This window comes from Manihot esculenta, chromosome 5 (genome assembly GCF_001659605.2).
Source record: "Manihot esculenta cultivar AM560-2 chromosome 5, M.esculenta_v8, whole genome shotgun sequence".
NCBI lineage: Eukaryota > Viridiplantae > Streptophyta > Magnoliopsida > Malpighiales > Euphorbiaceae > Manihot > Manihot esculenta.
The window spans coordinates 3,715,350-3,738,848 of record NC_035165.2 but is presented as its reverse complement, the minus strand read 5'-3'; the positions used below and the strand labels follow the sequence as shown (position 1 = coordinate 3,738,848).

The 23,499-nt window shown below is 40.4% G+C and overlaps 2 protein-coding genes and 1 pseudogene across 3 annotated transcripts in view; all 3 read right to left on the bottom strand.

The window, feature by feature from the left end:
- Positions 1-2,924: 2,924 nt before the first annotated feature.
- On the bottom strand, positions 2,925-22,070 carry LOC122723674 (annotated as a pseudogene).
- Positions 21,843-23,499, bottom strand: part of LOC122723672 — a 2,789-nt gene continuing 1,132 nt past the window's right edge. For both annotated transcript variants that reach the window (XM_043956724.1, XM_043956725.1), the window contains one exon: positions 21,843-23,421. In XM_043956724.1, coding sequence (XP_043812659.1) covers positions 22,820-23,421 — 602 coding nt within the window. In that variant the 3' untranslated portion in view covers positions 21,843-22,819. The remainder of the gene's footprint in view (positions 23,422-23,499) is intronic.
- Positions 23,071-23,499, bottom strand: part of LOC110614500 — a 16,783-nt gene continuing 16,354 nt past the window's right edge. Inside the window, exon 7 of the mRNA XM_043956723.1 lies at positions 23,071-23,143. The gene's annotated coding sequence lies outside the window, so the exon portion shown is untranslated. The remainder of the gene's footprint in view (positions 23,144-23,499) is intronic.

Here is a 23,499-nt window from a genome sequence, read left to right as displayed (position 1 = left end):
GTTTAATGTTTAACTCTATAAAGAAAAAAATTTTAATAATTAATTTTTTTATTTTTAAAAAACTTTTTTAATACTTGAAGGATAAATTAATTAATATTTAAAAAAATAAATATATTTTAATACATTTTTAAAAATTTATCAATTAATTAATTATTTTTTCACACCATAAAAATTAAATAATATATTTTTTAAAATATTTATAAATGATTTAATATTATTTAGTAAAATAAATTAAACATAATAATAATAAATAAATAAATTGTAAAAGATGTCCTCAATCAAAATAATAAGTTTTTTATTTTTTCAGACAAGCTTTATATTAAATTATTAATCACATCTAAAAATAAATTTGTGTGTTGTATTTAAAGCTGCAAAGAGAGCGTTAAAGGCCCACCTTTTTCTTGCCTCTGACCTGCTTTTTGTCTTTTTCGGCGAATAAAAGGTGACATTTTAACTATTGCCCTTGATATGCTCCTAAATTACAACAAATTGCCACTGTAGTTATATTTGACAAAATAAATAGGAGTTAGTAAGTGGTGCTTGCGTCACCTGGAGGTGAGGCTCAGATTTTTTATGCTTCATTTTCAGTGGTCCTTGAATAGCACGCGTACAAGATCGGTGTTTTTGCTAATCTAAAATTTTGATTTAATTTTTATTTTATTTTAATTTAATTTAATTTTTAATTTTAAAAATTTTAATTATTTTAATTCGATTCGATTTTAATAAAAAAATTTAAAAAAATTAAACCAAATTGATTAGTGATAATAATATATTTTTTTAATAATATAAAGAAATTAAATTATATTAATATTAAAATATTTTAATTAAATTTTAAAATATTAAATGTAAAGTGTAAAAAATAAAAAAATTATTAAAAATTAAAATCGATCAAATTAAATCGAATCGAACTGAATCAGATCGATTTGATTCGATTTAATTTCTAATCAAAATCCATTCTATTTGATTTTTATAAATAATAAAATTTCGATTTTTAATTTATTCGATTCGATTTAATTTTAAACTGAATTAATCAAATACTCCCCTTTATTTTTTTTACTCTTTTTCTTTTAAAAAAATATATTTTTTTTATTTATATCAAATTATAGACCATTTTTTATAATAATTTATTATGAAATTTTTAATATTAAAACTTTATTTAATATATATTAATAAATAATTTTTTCTCAAAATTAGAAAATTGAGTATGCAACTCAAATATATAAAATATAATTAAATACGAATTATTTTTTATAAAAGTAAATAATTTGAATATATATATATATTAATACAAAATAACTATATGTCTACACACAAAAAAAATGTTGTGCATAAGGACAAAGTCGAATAATATAAATATTCAAATTTAAGAATATTAAAGTAAAATATTTGTCGTATCTGAAAGAGATGAATGTTTAAAAAAAACCGTATGCTGCGACAAAGTAAAAGGGCAAAAAAAGTGAGAGATATATGTTTCCTTGGCACATGTGAACTGATTGATATTCTTGTTGTAACCAATAGCCGTCCAAATCCACACGTGTGGTGTAGTGCAATTTCTGTTTTGGGAAAAATAATATTTTGTATAATTGGGTGGCGAATACAGTGTATGTACAGTATATACTCATACCTGCCTACGTGGGGCCTGCAATGGATCAGTTTTGAGGAAAGGCCGTAAGAAGCCTGATCTGCCTTTCATTAAATCTTTGACTACTTGGCAAGCTTATCATGCTTTCATCTTATCTCTACATTCGCATTCATTATGTCCTTTGCTGATATTATATTGTTCTAGTGACCTTTAACCGTTTCAGGCCACTCTAGTTTGTCTGAAGCTCCAGTAGAGTTTTCCAGTTTCATTTTCATTTTAATTATAATTTAAAATATTTGTAAAATACTAGTCTACAGATTATTTACATTAAATGAGAGAGAGAAAAAACTATTTTTAATAATTAGTATAAATAAAATTTTAAAAAAATTAATATAGAATGCAAGAGAAGAGATATAATGAGGTGTGATATGATATATTACCGGTAGATTTTGAAAAGGATAAATATATTTTAAAAAAAAAAAAAAACAACGCTAACAGTTACAGCCTTACAGGTGAGCCACCCCACCTGCAAAAGCGTAGTTGGCGGGGAGAAGGGGAATTGACCAAAGGATCTTCCCGTGCAAAGGAGTCAGCAGCTATACCGGGTTGGTGGACTAGTCGTTACACTTGTCCGAGGTTGCACTTGCACACTCGCACAGTTGCACATGCCAACCAGTCTCGGACCAAGTATTTCGCTGGGCCCCACATTTTGATTGCAAAAAAGGAAGATCAACCTAAATCTCGTCTTGTTCTGTCCCCATAGAAATCTAATCCTGTCACCACTGGACCAATGTATATTAAGGTTTGTCCATCCACTCAAATGTCTACAAGGCAACCATTATACTAGTATTATTACGTACTTGAGTGGGCTGTGTTATTGTTTCCTTGTGGGAATGAGCAACCATCAAGCATTTTATTAATGGGTTGTTGGAAATTTTTTGCCAAGATTTACGGCAAAAAGGGCTACTGAATTTGCAGTAATTAAACCCGAAGCTATCACCCTTTAAAATAAAGCATCATCCCTGTAACTGTAACTGTAACATGAGTGCCAGCTTCTATGAGCCGGCATAGCCTCAAAATCTATTCTGGTATCCAATCATTTTACTCCCAAATAAACTAGACTGATGGGTTCACCTTTGTGCTTTGGTGAAATGAACCCCGCAACAAATTCCTTGTTTATGTGATGGATGTAGAAACTAGAAAAAGAAAACTGACAAAGTCAATTGAAATTGACCTCGTTGTTGCTCACAGAAAGAATTCAACGGAACAGTTTGAAATTTCTTTCTAGTTGTTGACATGTCAAACTTGCGACAGTGATCATAGTTCTGCTTCTGGACAGATGAAGCCAGCTCTTAATTCTTCAAATGAGTACTCAATTCGTTCCAGAGCCTTTTTTGCTGTTTTAGCAGCAGAAGAAACGTAAGGGGTAGCCGGTGTTAAGGCCATCAACATAGGAGCCGATATCGTGGTCGGAGTTGTCGGCACTAGAATTGGATGTAGCTTTGGAGTTCCGTTCTCTTCACCTCCGTCGGAGATCGATTTGGTAGGTGTCCCCACTGGTGTCTTAATGGAAGGAACAGCTGTTTGAGGTATCTCATCTTGCATCCCTTTCTGTTAACAATTGCAGCAATGGAGAGCAAGGGAAGAAAATGAAAAATTGAGGAAGAAGACTTCTCTATTGATCTGGTATTCTCTTACTTGAGAAGTTACAAAAAGAAGCTTTTATAGAAAGTTTTTACAAGTCAAAAGTGTCCATCTTAGCATCTAACCTTTCTAACATTAAAAAGCATAATCCCATCAAATCTGGGATTCTGATTTCAGAAACAGAGTTTCTGATAAAGCAGGTTTAACAGAACCAGAGTGCAATAACCAAAGGATAAAACTTAACAAAAATACAAAATATTTCTAACTAGTTTCCAACTACAATCTCAACTAGACTAACACTCCTCCTTGAGATTGTTTTTGGAAACACCAAGCAAGGATTTCATGAACTCAAGTTTTGCTCTTGGTAATGCTTTTGTAAAAATATCAGCCTGCTGCAAATTTGAAGTGCAATGGACCAGCTTGATTTCTCCATTCTTCTCAGCTTCTCTCAAAGCATGAAACTTCACATTAATGTGCTTGGTCCTACCATGCTGAACTGGATTTTCAGCTATGGAAATAGCTGATTTGTTGTCCACAAAAATAGTTGTAGGTTCCTCTTCAGGTTGTTGCAAATCAAATAAAATTTTTCTTAACCAAATGGCTTGATTGGCAGTAGATGCAGCTGCAACATACTCTGCTTCTGCTGTGGATTGAGCAACAATATCTTGTTTCCTTGAATTCCAAGTGAAGGCTCCAGACCCAAAGGAAAAAACATAACCAGAGGTGCTTTTATAATCATCCAAGCAACCAGCCCAATCACTATCTGAATAGCCAATCAAAGTAGCATCCTCAACATTGGTATAATAAATACCATAGTTTGCAGTACCTTTCAAATACCTGAGGACCCTTTTAGCAACACCAAAATGCTTCTGACTTGGAGATTGCATGAATCTAGATAAAAGACTAGCTGAAAACATCAAATCAGGCCTTGTAGCAGTCAAATACAACAAGCTGCCAATTAGACTTCTGAAAGTAGAACCTTCTACTTTTGGTTCCCCATCATCTTTATGAAGCTTCTCATTCAGTACCAATGGAGTTGCAACTGATTTGCAATTCTCCATATTGAATTTCTTCAACATATCAAGAGCATATTTGTGCTGAGAGATGAATATTCCACTTTTAGATTGGTAGACTTCAATGCCAAGGAAATACTTCATCAAACCAAGATCTGACATTTCAAATTCATGCATAACCCTTTCTTTGAATCTTTGAATTTCCTCTAAGTTGTCTCCTGTTACCAATAAATCATCAACATACAAAGAAACAATAAGCAAACTCTTGCCTTTGGTGTGCTTCACATATAAAGTGGGCTCATTAGGACTTCTTTGAAAGCCTTGATCAAGTAAATGAGAATCCATTCTGCTGTACCAAGCTCTTGGAGCTTGTTTTAACCCATACAAGGCTTTATTAAGCTTGTAGACATGATCTTTACAACCAGCAATTTCAAATCCTTCAGGCTGTTCAACAAAGATTTCTTCCTCCAAGTTGCCATTGAGGAATGCAGACTTGATATCCAAGTGAAAAATCTTCCATTTGTTTTGAGCAGCAAGTGCAATCAGCAATCTCACAGTATCATACCTTGCAACAGGAGCAAATGTGTCTCCATAGTCAATACCAGGGACTTGAGCATATCCCTTAACAACTAGCCTTGCTTTGTACTTGAACACACTTCCATCAGGATTTAATTTAACTCTGTATACCCATTTAACTCCAATGACCCTCCTATTCTGAGGTCTAGGGGTAAGAATCCAAGTTTCATTCTTGTTAATCATCCCAATCTCCTCCTGCATTGCAGCTATCCATGCATCATTGGTTGAGGCTTCAACATAGTTTGAAGGTTCTGAAATAGCCAGGTTACAACTCTCATAAATCTCAGCAAGAGATTTGGTTCTTAGTGGAGGTGAATCAAAATCAGAATCTGTATCGAAATTAGAATCTGATTCTGGAACTGCAGGAACGGTTCTAGTGTAATACCCGGCTAGACCCCGGTATCGGAATTCCTACGTTCCGGCGGATTTTCCGTTGGAAGTCGGGATTCGAGGATGTCGGAGCTTGCCCTAAGGGTATAAGAAAGGTTTTTAAGATGTTTTTAAGTGTTTTTATCATGTTTGCATGTTTTGAGTTAAGAACATTGAGTTTTGAAATGAAAAGGCCAAGGGGACAAAAGCCAGGTTCGGCCGCCGAAGGTGAAGTTCGGCCGCCGAAAGTTGCATGGTTTCGCATGCACGTTAGGCCGCCGAAGGAAGAGTCGGTTGGCCACTACAAAAGCCCTTTTTCCCGAGACTTGAGTGTGAAACACTCTGTTTTTGGGTCAAAGGTAGGTTCAAGCTCTCCTTGGTGTGATTTCTCATGTTTTTCTCAAATCTTGCATGTTTTAACTTGATTTGAGCTATGTTTTAGAGTTTTGAGCAAAAGGAAGCAAAGTTGAGTACTTGGAGATTTTGAGTGAGTTTTCCCCCATCTCCAAGCTTGGATCATCAATCCTCTAGTTCTTCAAGAGGTAAGCATGGATCCTCACCTCCCCTTATGTTTAAAGCAAGTTTTAGAAGTTTTGGAGAGGTTTATGGCATGTTTTGGGGTATAAGCATGAGTTTGAGCATATGTTAATCATATGAGTTCGTATGAGTTTTGTTGTTGTTTTTGGGGTTTGAGCTAGTTTTTAGGCCCCTATATGCATGAGATATGTTGTGTGTTAGTTGAGAAGTGTTGGTATGCATGTTATGGGTGTTTGATAGGATTTTGGAGGCTGAGAGCATGAGTTGTGCTCGGATTCTGCCTTTCTGGAGAATCCAGGTTCGGCCGCCGAAGCAAGGTTCGGCCGCCGAACCCCTTGTGGGGGCAGTTTCGGCTGCCAAACCTTGCCCCCGAAAGCTAGGCTTTTGGGTGAGAAAGGGACTTTCGGCCGCCGAAAGAGGGCGTTCGGCCGCCGAAAGTGCATGAGTTTCGTCTCTGGACGAGGCTTTCGGCCGCCGAAGGTGCCGCCGAACATGCATGAGTTTCGTCTCTGGAGAGGGGTTTCGGCCGCCGAAAGTGCCGCCGAAGGTGCTCTGTCCAGCCTTCTTTTGCCCATTGTTCCATGCATGCCTATGATGTTTTAGAGGGGTTTTGGGGAGATATTAAGAATTCTGTTTAAGTCAGTTTGGTCCTCATTTGAGTCCACCTGTGTAGGTACGGACCCGAGAGACCAAGGAGGCCCACAGAGTTAGAGTTACAGAGACTGCCCAGCAGTTGACAGAGGTGAGTGGAACAGAACTTTATTTTAAAAGTTAAGAACTGTTTTAGCATGATTCATGCATCATGAATGCCATGTTTATGTAGGATGCTTTGCATTAGTATTCATCAAGTTGATGCATTGCATTATTACTTGTATATGTGGATTGGACCGAGGCGATCTCAATAGCCCATAAGTCTGTCATTATTGTATGTCCTGTGTGAGCTCCTTTGGGGCCGGGCATTTACCTTGGATGAGTCCTGTGAGAGCCCTTATAGGGTCGGGCACCATGAGTAGTTAGTGAAAGACCTGTGTGAGCTCCTTTGGGAGCCGGGCACTGACAGAGGGAGTTTTGGGATCATGTCCAACCCGAGATGTGAAATGTTTGTGCAGTGATGCATCATATGATAGCATGTTTTAAATGTGATTTTTTATAGATTCCGCTCACTGGGCTTTAGCAGCTCATCCCTCTCCCTAACCCCATTTTTCAGGGCCTCAGAGAAGAGAAAGAGAAAGAGAAAGCAAGGGTAAACGCATATGTACTAGTATAGAATAGTGGACATGATAATGATGTACAGTACAGTGTTTATGTAATGTATAGAAAGGATGTAATAACCAGTTATGTATTGAGTTATAGAATTGTGCTTGGCCCTAGTGTATGTTTATCCCTTTGCACATGATCATTGTATGTTTGAGATAATGTTGTTATGATGCGCTAGGCTTGGTGCATGGTAGTCTTTCTATCTCTGTAGTTACTGTATGGTACCATAGCAGGTATCACTCTTCGAGTGCATACAGACAGAGCATGCATAGTCCAGGCTTAGTTGATGAGAAAAGTTTCAAGAAAAGAAAGGATAGTCAAGCAAAGAAAGAAAGAAAACAAAAAAAAAAAGAGAGAGAAGAGTAAGTAACAGTTTTAAGTTTAAGTGTGATCATGTATGGGATTTATCAGGTACACAGAGTTGACAGTAGGCTTACTACGGGTCCCGGCGGCCTTAAGCCGATCTGGATCCTAGTGCCGGTGATGGTCCGGTAAGCGGGCTGTTACAGATTGGTATCAGAGCATAGGGCCTCTAGAGTACGGTGTGCTGAGCTAAGATGCTCAGGGATTAGAGATATCTCACATCGGAAAGAGGTTGTGTTAGAGGGCAAGCACAATAGGAAGATCATGTCCACTAGGATAGGATGTTGAGTCCTGTCTTGATGTGTAATGCCATGATGTTATGCATGTGCATTTAAATGCTATGATATGCTATGCTATGAGTTGAGGGTTCATGTTGTTACATGGATCATATGATGCTAAAGTTTATGTTATGTTTTCAGAAGCTAAGATGAGAGGAACCCGTCGATCAGCTAGATTGACTGGAGCTCCGCCCGAGAATGAGGGTATGGAAGGGCGTCCCCCTGCTTTGCCAAGAGCTATGTCCCAAAGGGCAGGCAGAGAAAGATCATCAAGGGACCCTAGAAGGTCTTTTGATGAAAGCAGGAGGGAGACAGAACAGAGAAGAAGATCTAGTGATACAAGGGAAGAGATGGATGTGGATCCAAGAAGGGATGGAGGGTTAGGTGTTGGCACTACAGAGGAGGATGTGGGATCATCACAGGGAGGCGGTCAGGCCTCGGGGTATGGTTATCCACCCCATTATCAGCCCTACCCACAGGGCCCAGGATATTCGATGGGAGGTACATCGGATCATCCTAGTTTTCACCCATATCCCACATATATGCCTTATCCACCGTATTACCCCCCATATCCACCATATCCCATGTATCCACCCTCACCTTTTTACCCCAGTCCAGCATACTCTACACCAGAAAGTTCTGCACCTCCCCCACCACCACCAGTGGTACAACCAGAAGCCCCAGTTATCCAAACACCTCAACCTGGCCCATCTGTGAGGAGCAAGGTAAAGATGACTGATTACCTAAAGTTAGATGCTCCTAAGTATCAATCCGGAGATGATCCGTTTGAGTACATTAAAGCAGTCAAGATGATAGCAGATGAGCTAGGGGCAGATGATACCAGAGCCATTCAGATGGCAGGGTTCACTTTAAAATGTAAGAAGGCGAAGGAATGGTTTGGCGTCTATGTGGACCCTAGGTTGGATAACATGTCTTGGGAGGAGTTTGCTAATGAGTTTGCCGGATGGGCATTCCCAGAAAGTTCGAAAGAGCTAAAGATGATAGAGTTTGAGCAGCTCAAGCAGACTGAGGATATGAGTATTGATGAGTTTACTGACAGGTTTCTGGAGTTGCTGCGGTATGCAGGACAGGCCTATGATACGGAACAGAAAAAGGCTAGGAGGTATGCTATGAAATTGCATTCCAGGTATTCCTCTTTGATCCATGCAGCCGAGAGGGAGAGTTTCCACACCGTGGTGGATTTAGCACGGAGGATGGAGGCTAGTGCCATTATACAGGGTACAGTGAAACAGCAGCCGGCACAGTCTTCAGGTTCTAAGACCCCAGGTAGGGGTAAGTCAGATCCCTCTTCACAGGGTGCAGCAACTTCCAGTGGTAAGAAGTGGAGTGTTTCCACGCAGAAGTCGAGGAAGAATAAGTTCTGGAACAAGATTAAAGCAGGTCTGGGATTGGGCAGTGGCATGAGTTCAGGTTCAGAGGTTCCAGTGTGTAGTAGGTGCGGTAAAGCGCACAGAGGAGTTTGTCGCTTTGGGATTACAGGATGTTACAGGTGCGGCCAGGAGGGACACATGGCTCGTGAGTGCCCTCAGGCAGCTTTCACGGCACCATCCCAGCAGACAGCTCCAGCTAGCATGCCACAGCCACCAGTTTCAGTTATGACGCAGGGCAGAGGCAGAGGGAGAGGGTCAGCCTCTTCATCTGCAGGTCCCAGAGGTGGAGGTCCGTCAGCTCCGGCGCGGATTTTCACGATGACACAGCAGGAGGCAAACACTTCTAACACCGTGGTGTCAGGTAACCTTCTCATTGGGTGTTCTGAGGTGTATGCTTTGTTAGACCCTGGTGCTTCGCATTCCTTTGTTGCTCCCAGAGCCATAGAGAGAGTGGGTTTGATGACGTCTGGGTTAGAGTGTCCCCTATGGGTCAGTGGCCCTAAGTGTGATCCATCGTTGGCAGAGACAGTCTGTCGACATAGTCCAGTGTTTATAGATGGTAGATGCCTTCCAGCTGACCTTGTGGTTCTAGAGTTGACAGATTTTGACGTCATTCTAGGGATGGATTGGCTATCTGCATATGGTGCTACCTTGGACTGTAGAGACAAGGTAGTTAAGTTCAGGGATGAGGATGGATCTGAGTTTGTCTTCAGAGGAGACAGGAGGGGCACGCCTAGAGGTCTGATATCAGCCCTACAGGCTCGTAGGTTGCTCAGGAGGGGATGTCAGGGGTATCTAGCTCATGTGAGAGAGCTAGACAGTCAGGTTAGGGACCCCAGTTCAGTGCCCGTGGTCAGAGAGTTCCCAGATGTGTTTCCAGATGAGCTTCCAGGACTACCACCTGTGAGGGAAATAGAGTTCGAGATAGAGTTAGTGCCTGGTACCAGACCGATCTCTATTCCTCCCTACAGGATGGCACCAGCAGAGCTGAAAGAGTTGAAAGAGCAGCTACAGGAGTTGGTAGATAAGGGTTTCATCCGTCCAAGTACCTCACCCTGGGGTGCTCCAGTGTTGTTTGTCAAGAAGAAGGATGGATCCCTTAGACTTTGTATCGACTACAGGCAGTTGAACAAAGTCACTACCAAGAATAAGTATCCTCTACCCAGGATCGATGATCTATTCGACCAGCTAGCAGGAGCAGGTTGTTTTTCTAAGATAGATCTGAGATCGGGCTATCATCAGCTGAGAATCAGGGAAGAGGATGTACCTAAGACAGCTTTCAGGACCAGATATGGGCATTATGAGTTCTTAGTGATGCCGTTCGGGTTAACTAACGCCCCTGCAGCATTCATGGATCTCATGAACCGAGTTTTCAGAGAGTACCTGGATCACTTTGTTATTGTCTTCATAGATGATATCTTGGTGTATTCCAGGAATGCAGAGGAGCATGCCCATCATCTGAGGATAGTCCTGCAGACCTTGAGAGAGCATGGTTTATATGCCAAGTTCTCCAAGTGTGAGTTCTGGCTAAGGAGCATTTCATTCTTGGGGCATGTAGTGTCAGATCAAGGTATAGCAGTGGACCCCAAGAAGATAGAAGCTGTAGCCAACTGGCCTAGACCCACCACAGTGACAGAGGTTAAAAGTTTCTTGGGTTTGGCAGGCTACTACAGGAGGTTCGTTCAGGACTTCTCCAAGATAGCGGCTCCTATGACCAGATTAACCAGAAAGAACCAGAGATTCACATGGTCTGACCAATGTGAAGAGAGTTTCGAAGAGTTAAAGAGAAGATTAACTTCAGCCCCGGTGTTAGCTCTGCCTACTAGTGATGAAGACTTCACAGTGTTCTGTGATGCGTCCCGAGTGGGATTAGGTTGTGTGTTAATGCAGAATGACAGAGTAATAGCTTATGCTTCTAGACAGCTGAAGAAGCACGAGCTGAACTATCCAACACACGATCTTGAGATGGCAGCTGTTATCTTTGCACTCAAGATGTGGAGGCATTACCTCTATGGGGTGAAATGTGAGATCTTTACAGATCATAAGAGCCTACAGCACATCCTGAGTCAGAGAGAGTTAAATTTGAGGCAGAGACGGTGGGTGGAATTGCTTAGTGATTATGATTGCAGAATCCAGTATCATCCGGGAAAGGCAAATGTTGTAGCCGATGCCTTAAGCCGGAAATCACTAGGTAGTTTATCTCACATTACAGCAGAGAGGAGGCCGGTGGTGAAGGACTTCTACAGGTTAGTTGAGGAAGGGCTACAGTTAGAGGTAACTGGTACAGGTGCTTTGATTGCACAGATGAGAGTTACACCCGTGTTTCTGGAGCAGGTGGCTCAGAAACAACATGAGGATCCAGTGTTGGTCAAGATTGCCAGGACTGTTCAGTCAGGCAAGAGCGAAGAGTTCAGATTCGACGACCAAGGGATTCTCCGCTACGGGCATAGACTATGTGTACCAGACGACATCAGTTTGAAAGGAGACATTATGAGAGAAGCTCATAATGCGAGATATAGCATTCACCCTGGAGCCACCAAGATGTATCAAGATCTGAAGAAAGTTTATTGGTGGCCAGCAATGAAGAGAGAAGTGGCACAGTTTGTGTCAGCCTGCGAGATATGTCAAAGGGTGAAGCTAGAGCACCAGAAGCCGGCTGGAATGCTTAACCCACTGCCGATTCCAGAATGGAAATGGGAGAACATAGCGATGGATTTTGTAGTGGGGTTACCGGCGACGTCCAACAGACTAGACTCCATATGGGTGATTGTGGATAGACTGACTAAATCTGCTCACTTCATTCCTGTCAGGAGTGGCTACTCTGTGGACAAGCTAGCGCAGGTGTATCTTGAGGAAGTTGTGAGGTTGCATGGGGCGCCTATTTCTATAGTGTCTGACAGAGGACCCCAGTTTACCTCCAGGTTTTGGCGAAGTCTGCAAGAGGCTATGGGCACAAGATTAGACTTTAGCACTGCTTTCCATCCACAGACTGACGGACAGTCAGAGAGGACCATCCAAACCATAGAAGATATGCTTCGAATGTGTGTGCTAGATTTTGGCGGATCTTGGAGGCAGCATCTACCCTTAGTGGAGTTTGCCTACAACAATAGTCATCATGCTAGCATAGGGATGGCCCCATATGAAGCTCTGTATGGGAGGAAGTGCAGGTCACCAGTTTGTTGGGAAGAGGTTGGAGAAAGGTCCCTAGCAGGGCCTGAGTTAGTAGAGATCACGAACAGGGTGGTGCCCATTATCAGAGAGAGGCTCAAGACTGCTGTTAGTCGGCAGAAGAGCTATGCAGACGTTCGCAGAAAGCACATAGAGTTTGAGGAGGGGGATCTGGTCTTGTTGAAGGTGTCTCCAATGAAAGGGGTGGTTCGTTTTGGGAGGAAAGGTAAGTTGGCTCCGCGGTACATTGGACCTTTTGAGATTTTGCAGAAGGTCGGAAATGTGTCGTATAAGCTTGATTTGCCTATGTCTATGGAAAGAATCCATCCAGTCTTCCATGTTTCGATGCTAAGGAAGTTTGTGTCAGATCCGAATAAGGTTCTCAGCGAACCAGATGTGGAGATCCTAGGTGATCTCACGTATGTAGAACAACCAGTGCGGATCATTGACACCCAGATCAGAAAGCTAAGGAACAAGGAGATCCCGATGGTGAAAGTCCTCTGGAACCACCATAACATAGAAGAGTGCACCTGGGAGACACGGGAGTCTATGCTCCAACAGTACCCCCATCTCTTTTGAGGTTAGTGTTAGCTTCTTTTGTTCTTTATGTGCTTTATGTTATGTTTTTCTTCTGTTTTGCGTTAGAGAGGAACATTCGGGGACGAATGTTCTTAAGGGGGGAGAATGTAATACCCGGCTAGACCCCGGTATCGGAATTCCTACGTTCCGGCGGATTTTCCGTTGGAAGTCGGGATTCGAGGATGTCGGAGCTTGCCCTAAGGGTATAAGAAAGGTTTTTAAGATGTTTTTAAGTGTTTTTATCATGTTTGCATGTTTTGAGTTAAGAACATTGAGTTTTGAAATGAAAAGGCCAAGGGGACAAAAGCCAGGTTCGGCCGCCGAAGGTGAAGTTCGGCCGCCGAAAGTTGCATGGTTTCGCATGCACGTTAGGCCGCCGAAGGAAGAGTCGGTTGGCCACTACAAAAGCCCTTTTTCCCGAGACTTGAGTGTGAAACACTCTGTTTTTGGGTCAAAGGTAGGTTCAAGCTCTCCTTGGTGTGATTTCTCATGTTTTTCTCAAATCTTGCATGTTTTAACTTGATTTGAGCTATGTTTTAGAGTTTTGAGCAAAAGGAAGCAAAGTTGAGTACTTGGAGATTTTGAGTGAGTTTTCCCCCATCTCCAAGCTTGGATCATCAATCCTCTAGTTCTTCAAGAGGTAAGCATGGATCCTCACCTCCCCTTATGTTTAAAGCAAGTTTTAGAAGTTTTGGAGAGGTTTATGGCATGTTTTGGGGTATAAGCATGAGTTTGAGCATATGTTAATCATATGAGTTCGTATGAGTTTTGTTGTTGTTTTTGGGGTTTGAGCTAGTTTTTAGGCCCCTATATGCATGAGATATGTTGTGTGTTAGTTGAGAAGTGTTGGTATGCATGTTATGGGTGTTTGATAGGATTTTGGAGGCTGAGAGCATGAGTTGTGCTCGGATTCTGCCTTTCTGGAGAATCCAGGTTCGGCCGCCGAAGCAAGGTTCGGCCGCCGAACCCCTTGTGGGGGCAGTTTCGGCTGCCAAACCTTGCCCCCGAAAGCTAGGCTTTTGGGTGAGAAAGGGACTTTCGGCCGCCGAAAGAGGGCGTTCGGCCGCCGAAAGTGCATGAGTTTCGTCTCTGGACGAGGCTTTCGGCCGCCGAAGGTGCCGCCGAACATGCATGAGTTTCGTCTCTGGAGAGGGGTTTCGGCCGCCGAAAGTGCCGCCGAAGGTGCTCTGTCCAGCCTTCTTTTGCCCATTGTTCCATGCATGCCTATGATGTTTTAGAGGGGTTTTGGGGAGATATTAAGAATTCTGTTTAAGTCAGTTTGGTCCTCATTTGAGTCCACCTGTGTAGGTACGGACCCGAGAGACCAAGGAGGCCCACAGAGTTAGAGTTACAGAGACTGCCCAGCAGTTGACAGAGGTGAGTGGAACAGAACTTTATTTTAAAAGTTAAGAACTGTTTTAGCATGATTCATGCATCATGAATGCCATGTTTATGTAGGATGCTTTGCATTAGTATTCATCAAGTTGATGCATTGCATTATTACTTGTATATGTGGATTGGACCGAGGCGATCTCAATAGCCCATAAGTCTGTCATTATTGTATGTCCTGTGTGAGCTCCTTTGGGGCCGGGCATTTACCTTGGATGAGTCCTGTGAGAGCCCTTATAGGGTCGGGCACCATGAGTAGTTAGTGAAAGACCTGTGTGAGCTCCTTTGGGAGCCGGGCACTGACAGAGGGAGTTTTGGGATCATGTCCAACCCGAGATGTGAAATGTTTGTGCAGTGATGCATCATATGATAGCATGTTTTAAATGTGATTTTTTATAGATTCCGCTCACTGGGCTTTAGCAGCTCATCCCTCTCCCTAACCCCATTTTTCAGGGCCTCAGAGAAGAGAAAGAGAAAGAGAAAGCAAGGGTAAACGCATATGTACTAGTATAGAATAGTGGACATGATAATGATGTACAGTACAGTGTTTATGTAATGTATAGAAAGGATGTAATAACCAGTTATGTATTGAGTTATAGAATTGTGCTTGGCCCTAGTGTATGTTTATCCCTTTGCACATGATCATTGTATGTTTGAGATAATGTTGTTATGATGCGCTAGGCTTGGTGCATGGTAGTCTTTCTATCTCTGTAGTTACTGTATGGTACCATAGCAGGTATCACTCTTCGAGTGCATACAGACAGAGCATGCATAGTCCAGGCTTAGTTGATGAGAAAAGTTTCAAGAAAAGAAAGGATAGTCAAGCAAAGAAAGAAAGAAAACAAAAAAAAAAAGAGAGAGAAGAGTAAGTAACAGTTTTAAGTTTAAGTGTGATCATGTATGGGATTTATCAGGTACACAGAGTTGACAGTAGGCTTACTACGGGTCCCGGCGGCCTTAAGCCGATCTGGATCCTAGTGCCGGTGATGGTCCGGTAAGCGGGCTGTTACATCTAGTTTGCTGCTGATCTGAACAACAATACTCAACTTGATTTGTTTTCCAATTCCAATAAGCATCTTCATCAATCTTCACATCCCTACACACAACCACCTTCTTGGCTTCAACTTTGTACACTCTATAACCCTTCGATTGAGCTGCATAACCCAAAAAGATACCAATTTCTGCCTTATCATCAAGCTTGCCTCTCTTTACTGCAGGAACATGGATGTAACAAGCGGAACCAAACACTTTCACGTGTTTTGCTGATGGTTTTGAACCAAACCAAGCCTCCACAGGTGTCATTCCTTGCACTGACCTTGTAGGAAGCCTGTTGAGAAGATATACAGCTGTATGTACAGCTTCTGCCCAGAAATTCTTTGGTAATTTCTTCTCAATCATCATGCATCTAGCCATCTCCATTACTGTTCTATTCTTCCTCTCTGAGACACCATTTTGTTCAGGAGAATAACTAACTGAAAATTGATGCTTGATTCCCAAATCTTCACAGAATTTGTTAAACTCACCAGAAGTATACTCAGTACCGTTATCTGATCTCAAAGTTTTTAATTTGCAGCTACTTTGCCTTTCAACAAGAGCTTTAAATTTTTTAAATACTGAAAAAACTTGAGATTTGTTGGTGAGAAAATAAACCCAAGTCATCCTTGTCAAATCATCAATAAAGAGGATGAAATACAAGTTGTTACTCATGGAAGCTGTCCTCATTGGCCCACAAACATCAGTATGAACCAATTCCAGCTTTTCCTTGGCTCTCCATGTTGCATTATAGGGAAAAGATTGTCTATGAGACTTGCCAAGTTGGCAATTTCCACATACACTACCATCAAGAAAAATTTCAGGCATATCTCTAACCATTTCTTTATTTTGCATGTATTTGAGAGAATTCAAGTTGTAGTGGCCAAATCTTTTATGCCACAAATCAGATTCAGCATTTCTAGCAATATATGAGGTGTGTTGTTGAACTGAATTCCAATTTAAAGGAAAGCTATTACCCACCATATTTACTTTAACAATTTCAGCACCATGAGAGTCAAAAATGGAGCACACATTGTCTTTGAATGACAAGGAATAACCCTTCTTCATCATTTGAGCAACACTAAGCAAGTTTTGATCTAAACTAGGAATGAAAAGAACATCAGGAACTAGTTTGATACCTTGCTTAGTCTGAATATATACTGAACCCTTGCCTTGAGACTCCACAATTTCTCCATTTCCAAGCTTTACTTTGACCCTCACTGATTTATCAATAGAAGAGAACAAGCTTTCATCTCTTGCCATGTGACAAGTGCAACCACTATCCACAAGCCAAGTGTGTCTGCAACCGGTATTTGAGGAGTGTGTAACAGCAAAAATATGATCATCACATTGAGCTTGATCATCATGGTAATTAAGTTGTTGTGCAGGTTGCTGGTTATGATTCTGGTTTTGCCTATATTGCTTGAGTCTGCAATTTTTATCAACATGACCCAGCTTCTTGCAATAACCACATTGTGGTGGCTTAACTCCACTCTTTTGCCAGCAATCTTTCTCAAGATGGTTGGTTTTGTTGCAAGTAGGACAAGGTGGGAAATTTGCTCTTCTACCTCCCTTCCTTCTATTTGCATGTTGCTTGCCCTTGTTAAAAGAATTACTTGCAGCTTTCTTTACTTCTTCAACTAGCTTGCCCTTTTGCTTCACAAGAAAAGCTTCCTCTGAGGACTCCTCCATTCTGAATGTCCTCCTTTGCTCAAGAGCTTGTAGAGCATTAACCAACTCTGAAAGAGAAATGGTGCTCAAGTTTTTAGAATCTTCCAAAGAAGAGATCTTTGGCTCAAATCTCTCGGGTAGGCTTACAAGAACTTTCTCCACAACTCTTTTATCACTAAGCTCCTCTCCTAAAAGTCTAATTTTGTTGACAACAGAGAGTAATCTATCAGAATACTCCTTGACAGATTCAGAATCCTTCATTTTAAGGACTTCAAACTCTCTTCTCAAATTTAGAATCTGCATGCTTCTAGTTTTGTCACTTCCTTGGAACTCTTCCTTCAGCTTATCCCAAGCTTCTTTTGCTGATTCACAAGCCATGATTCTTGTGAAAATAACATCAGAAACAGCAGAATGAAGACAAGAGAGTGCCTTGAACTTCTTTGCACACTCTTCACTATGTTGCTTCATTTGAGCAACCGTAGCATTGTCTCTCAAAGGAGGTGGGTCTCTACCCGTTTCCACAACTTCCCATAGATCATAGGCCTTCAAATAAGCCTTCATCTTCACTGACCAGATGGGATAGTTTTCTCCTGAGAAAACAGGTGGTGGAGGAGCTGAATAGCTACTTGAAGCCATATTTTCACTCACAAGAATTTGATTTTGACCGCAACCTGGATTCAGGTTTCTAATGTAAATAAGTAGGAAGGTTTCCTTGCTAGTTTTCTCTCTTTTACAGGTCACACAAAGACCATAAAAAGCTCTGATACCACTGTTAACAATTGCAGCAATGGAGTGCAAGGGAAGAAAATGAAAAATTGAGGAAGAAGACTTCTCTATTGATCTGGTATTCTCTTACTTGAGAAGTTACAAAAAGAAGCTTTTATAGAAAGCTTTTACAAGTCAAAAGTGTCCATCTTAGCATCTAACCTTTCTAACATTAAAAAGCATAATCCCATCAAATCTGGGATTCTGATTTCAGAAACAGAGTTTCTGATAAAGCAGGTTTAACAGAACCAGAGTGCAATAACCAAAGGATAAAACTTAACAAAAATACAAAATATTTCTAACTAGTTTCCAACTACAATCTCAACTAGACTAACACTTTCTGATCTTCTGATAAATTTGCTATATTATAGCCTGAGAAGTCATTTTTAAAGGAATCGGAGACAAGGGCTTTCTTATCAAACGCAATTCAGTTGAAGGCGCCTTTGCAGAAGACTGCTTCTTTACTAAATGACCAGCAATCTCCGAATTTCTCCTACCTACAAATAGTTGAGATACGGCATAGTTTATAAATCCAAGATGGCCTAAGCAAACAAGTTGTTCTCTATTCTTATGTGTGCAAGCGGAAAACGAGAGCTCTGATTATATAACGAGATACCATAGGTCTGAGTTGCAAAACCACCATTCTGCTGGGAACCCAAGTAGACATTTTGATTCAAACCATCGCCTTTCTTATTTATATGCATGTGAGGACATGATTTATCAGCTTTTAAGTTCTGAAGCATCGCTCCGCCAAGAGAGAGTTTCCGGTTGCTTGCAAATCCTACTGAAGTTCTAAAGGCCTTCTTTCCACTCTTTGATGGACTGAATTTTGCACCAAAAAGTGCTTCCTGCTCTGCTATCAGCTGGACCTGAAGTTTCTTCTGGTCCTAAAATATACAGAAACTATTTATATAAGGTAAAATCGTATCGTATATGAGAAAGAGAAAGGAAGAGAACATTTTGCAAAGACTAATTGAACAAAGTTCATACGTACTCTTTGTCTTATCTTTTCTTGTTCCTTCGCTTTCCTTAGGTTGTTGTACTGTTCCAGTCTAGAAAGAAGCCGTTCCTACACAAACAAATAATTATGAGACAAATAATTTAATTCAAGTTCAACAAAAATGGAATCTGAATTAAGGACAATGGAATATATCAAATCCAATCTGGGACAACTTAGATAAGGACCAGATTAAATTTTGAAATGAAGATCTCCACCTTGCCATTAATTTTATTGGCTTAGAGAGAGAACTTACACCATCATATAAGAATGGAACTCCTTGTTCTTTCTCCCAAGCTTTTGTTTTTGAAGTCAATGTCTCCACCATTGCTGCTCCATCACCAACCAGAACAAAGAAATATCATAACTAGATAAGCTAATTATCAGAAGAATATCCTATTCCCCAAGTATAAGAAGGTTAAAGCAAAATGGATTTGCCATGAATGGAACCATTTTGAGACAGCAGCAAGGTAATATCCTTACCAGGGATTTTGTTAACAACTGCACGAGCTTTCTCTGCACGTTTCAAAGTAAGATGTGCACCTCGTCCGGCATTATAACGAGTTTCATCCTATAAAATACAATGCATAAGGAGATCGAACTGAGGACTAGATAAATGAAATTATTTTCAAGAGCAGAAAAATGCTCAACCCTGTTATACTCCTCAAGCCATCACATGCACCAAACCATTTCTCCACTTTGTCAAGTATTTCCTTCCTGCTAAAAGCTTCCTCTTTAACCTTAGCAATTTCAAACTCAATCTCTTCTAGTAAATGCACAGGATCCACTCCTGTAGATGATATTACATAACTTTTAAGACATTTGTATGGTTACTGATTCATAAGATAACAATTGTCTCATCTACTTTCTTTGGCATCAAAGCATTTCCAGGCCTTCATGGCAGTGACGAACAGCATTGACATATGTCCCACTATGCTGGCATGGATAATATTCTCAGGATACCTCTAATTCTAGATTGTTCATTTCCTCAAACCCTTACCAGATGGTTCAGCTTCAATCGAATATGTTGCTGCAGTAAGTAATTCTGTCACAATGTGTGAATTCCTGCATATCTCTTCTAGTTCCAACCTCTTCTTCAGAATAATCTCTTTCAGTTTAGTTGATTTGAGCTGCTTGAGCCTTGAGACTTCGTCCTCAACCTATGGAAGAAAAGAGCAAGCACTTGGTATGTCTAGTCATGCTTGTGCTGAAATTGGCAAATAAAGTGAATTGAGTAGGAAATTATAAAATCTTTTCACTCCAACAATTATAACTCACTTGGTTAATGAAATCCATGGAAAGCATATTACACTCAGTAATTTGGTGTTCTGAAGCAGCAATAACACTGGTAACATTCTGAAACATCTGTTGCTCCTCAATAGGAGTGCCCATCAAATCCCAAAGCTCCAGAAGGACGGTTCCAAGACCTTGAAGCTGATTGAATTTTCAATATTAGGTATGCCAAGCAGAAGGAATTATAAAAACAAAAAGATGTTCTGGAACAATGCCTGAGAAAATTTGCTCAAATACCAACCCTCTGCATTCTCTGTATCTTGACATCTCGAACACTTTGTATTACAGTAGTCAACCTCTCAATTGTATAACTGGTTACGTCTTTTGCTCGTTTAGAATCATCCAGAGTTGGATGGATCTCGTGAATTGTGTTTTTGAAATCCATACCAAGAACCTCACACAGGGAGCTCAGAGTGTCCAAATGACACTCTACTTGCTTCAAACGATTGCTCTACATTTGATATACAGTAAATCAGTCAGATAAAATATGTTGGAACCACAATTCCCAATTCCATAATGGTCTATGAAAAAATATACCAGAACATACAATGATTAAAGCAACATTTGGGTTCATATTTGGAGAATAAAAGTGTTTCTTGTCCATTTCAGATGTGGTTGAAAAGAACAATTGGAAAAAGAAAATTGAGTAATTATGTTAGAGTTTTAAATTTTTATTATTAAAAATATTAACTTTAATTTTAATGCCGTCTAACTAATATTTTTACTGTTCTGATATCTCAACGACAGCTCTCCAACGTTATTAACAATCATACCCTAAACATTTGCGGTGTCAATTTCCAAATTTTGATAATTTTGAGATCGGCACGTAACAGGAAGACAAACCTTCTCATTCTGAAGCTCACACAACTGATTCCTTAACTGTTCTAATCTTCTCATAGATAAGTTGTCACTGTCCACAAGCTTCCCGCACATATTAATTTCTGTAGCAGAACCGAATATCTCTATCGAAATGTTCTTTAGTTCGTCTAAAACTTCAGCGAATTGCTTCTCCCTCTCTGCTTTTCTCTTCCGCATTTCCTCCAACTGTGGAACAATTATTTGAAGTTTTTCTCTTAAACTTTCACCGGCTTTCTGCTCATCCTGAATGCAAAACAAACAATTCAATTTTCGTTCCATGAAATATGAACTTGGCAAACCTAATTACACTTACTTTTACAGGTTGCTCACTCAATACAGAACATATATCCTCAATCTCCGCTTCAACCGAAGCAATTTCACGTAGCAATTCAGATCTACACTTTCCCGCTTCATCAACTTTTCTCCTATACACCTCGAGGCACTCTTCTTCAATTTCAAACAATACCTTATCCCTTTGAACGTCATTATCTCCCACTTCATCCCATAGTTTCTGATATCCACGAAAACAAAAACAGAAAACAAAATTCACACAAACACCCAAACAAAGATAACCACACGCACAAATCAAATTGAAAACAACAAAGGAGAAAAAACCTGCAATTCCAATAGCAACAAACCACAAGTTGTTTCAATGCTGGCGAAGCGATCATTGTGGTTGTTATGCATGGCGACGGGGAAAGGATCAGTAAACGCTGACACCGGAGGGAGGATTGTTAAGTGTTGGATGATGGAGTGAGTTTTGAAATAGAGAGTATATATAGAACTGTGTGTCGAGGTGGGTGTTCGAAGGAAAGCCCCAGAGAAAGAGAAAGGGGGGACAGAAAAGTAACGCTTGAATTTGATGAAATGAGGAGGGAAATGGAAGGAGCGGGACGAACCGTTAAGAGAAGGAGAGGGAGAGAGAGGGAAAGAGAGTGAGACAGAGCCGCTAAGCAGGCACATCACATGTATCCCATGAATTCCCTGCATTAATTATTCATAAATCAGATCACAAAGTAATGGCTTGGTAATTGCACTCGTGCAAAATCACCCCTATGATACATCCAAATAGCCACAAACTCACAGAAACCCAACTTCATAAATAAAGAAGAGGCAAAATAAACAAAAGTTGGACTGGAGCATGAATGAAATCAGGGCAAACAAGAAATAACACAGCATTCTTAACGGACACAATGCACACCAATCACCATAATCTACAAATTCTACAATGATAACACTTCTGTTTTCAACTGAGCGTAAGGCCCTGATCTGGTCATGGTTGAAGAAATTGCCATGGAGAGCAAGTAGTCTTTGTTGATAGCAACAAGCACTTGCCTGATTGGCTCCCTCTGATTCCTGTCCATGAAGTGTGCAACCTTCATTAGAGGACTTGTGCCTGGTAGAGTTCCCAAGCTCTCATGGTTTTATGTCAGAACTGTTGGATATGTGCACGATCTCAATGGCAAAGTTAGAAATAAAAATCTCTGTCAAGTCTGTCCTGGACATCCCAATAGGTCAAAGAAGCTGCCTTCTGCTGAAATGTAACTGCTCCGGCCACACAAGCAATGGCTTGGTTAGTTTCCTTCCCACCCAGTAACAATGGAAGTCAATTATTGGTATGAACAAACAGAAGTAAAATGTCATTCACAACTTGATGCTACTCTGATCCTTCAATTCATCTGCATTTGAAAAAATCCACCTTCTGAAATCCCACTTATACAGCCTAACATAATTTCTGATGAACAAAGAGCTGACAAACGACAAGAAGAAAGACAAAAAGAAAGAATATATAACTCACAAAACAGGAGGAATAAAGCTGCGAATGAGATTGTATATTATTCAATGAAATGACTGCCTATTTATAGGCTTACAAAAGACACGTTGCACCAACATTTTACTGAGTCATAGGAACGTGGCAAAAAAGATTTACTATCAACTAAAGAATCGGTAACAGCAAAACGATTAGGTAACTAAAGCTAGCTAATAATTCGGTAGACCACTAAGCCATTAGCTAACAAATAAATAAATAAATAAAAAGAAGATGGTAATAAGCTTGGTCAACAAATGACCACGTGTTGGTGGCTGGTTTTGATATCTTCAATAATTTCTTCCATCACATCTTTGAAAATGGCTTCCCCAATCTCAGTGATGATAGTTTCACTATCATATCGAAGGTCCATCCATGTTCCAGTTTTAGCCATATCTTTCTCGACTATCAGCTCTTTTGTACAGGGCAGTGGCAATGGGTGGAGATACCGATACACTCCTTCCCATATCTTGTGAATAGTATTTTTCATGTCTGGAGCAGGCCGGACAGTAGGTTTTGCGAATGATAACCCAAGGGGGCAACCAAAATTCTTCCCATATACCTCCTTGAGAACCTCATCAACACAATCAAAGAGAAGTTTCTTGTCATAGCAAAATTGGTTCGGAAAGAACTCTACCTCATCAAATATTGATGGGTCAAAAAGTGGGTCAGAAGGATTGGACATGATATAAGATTCATCCCAGTTCTCTCCAGAGGCTTGCACTACTGCTTTCTCATACTCGAATATTGATTCCTTGTATGCTATATGAGCTTTGAAATGAGTTCCTATATCCACAGAGGAAGGGGCATGCTCTTCAAACTGAATTCTTTGGGGTTGAATTGGCAGGGGAGCTGAAGCCAAATGAACTGATATTAGCTCAAACATCATTTGATATTGAAGTACCAAATAAATATTTTGTCACCAAAATT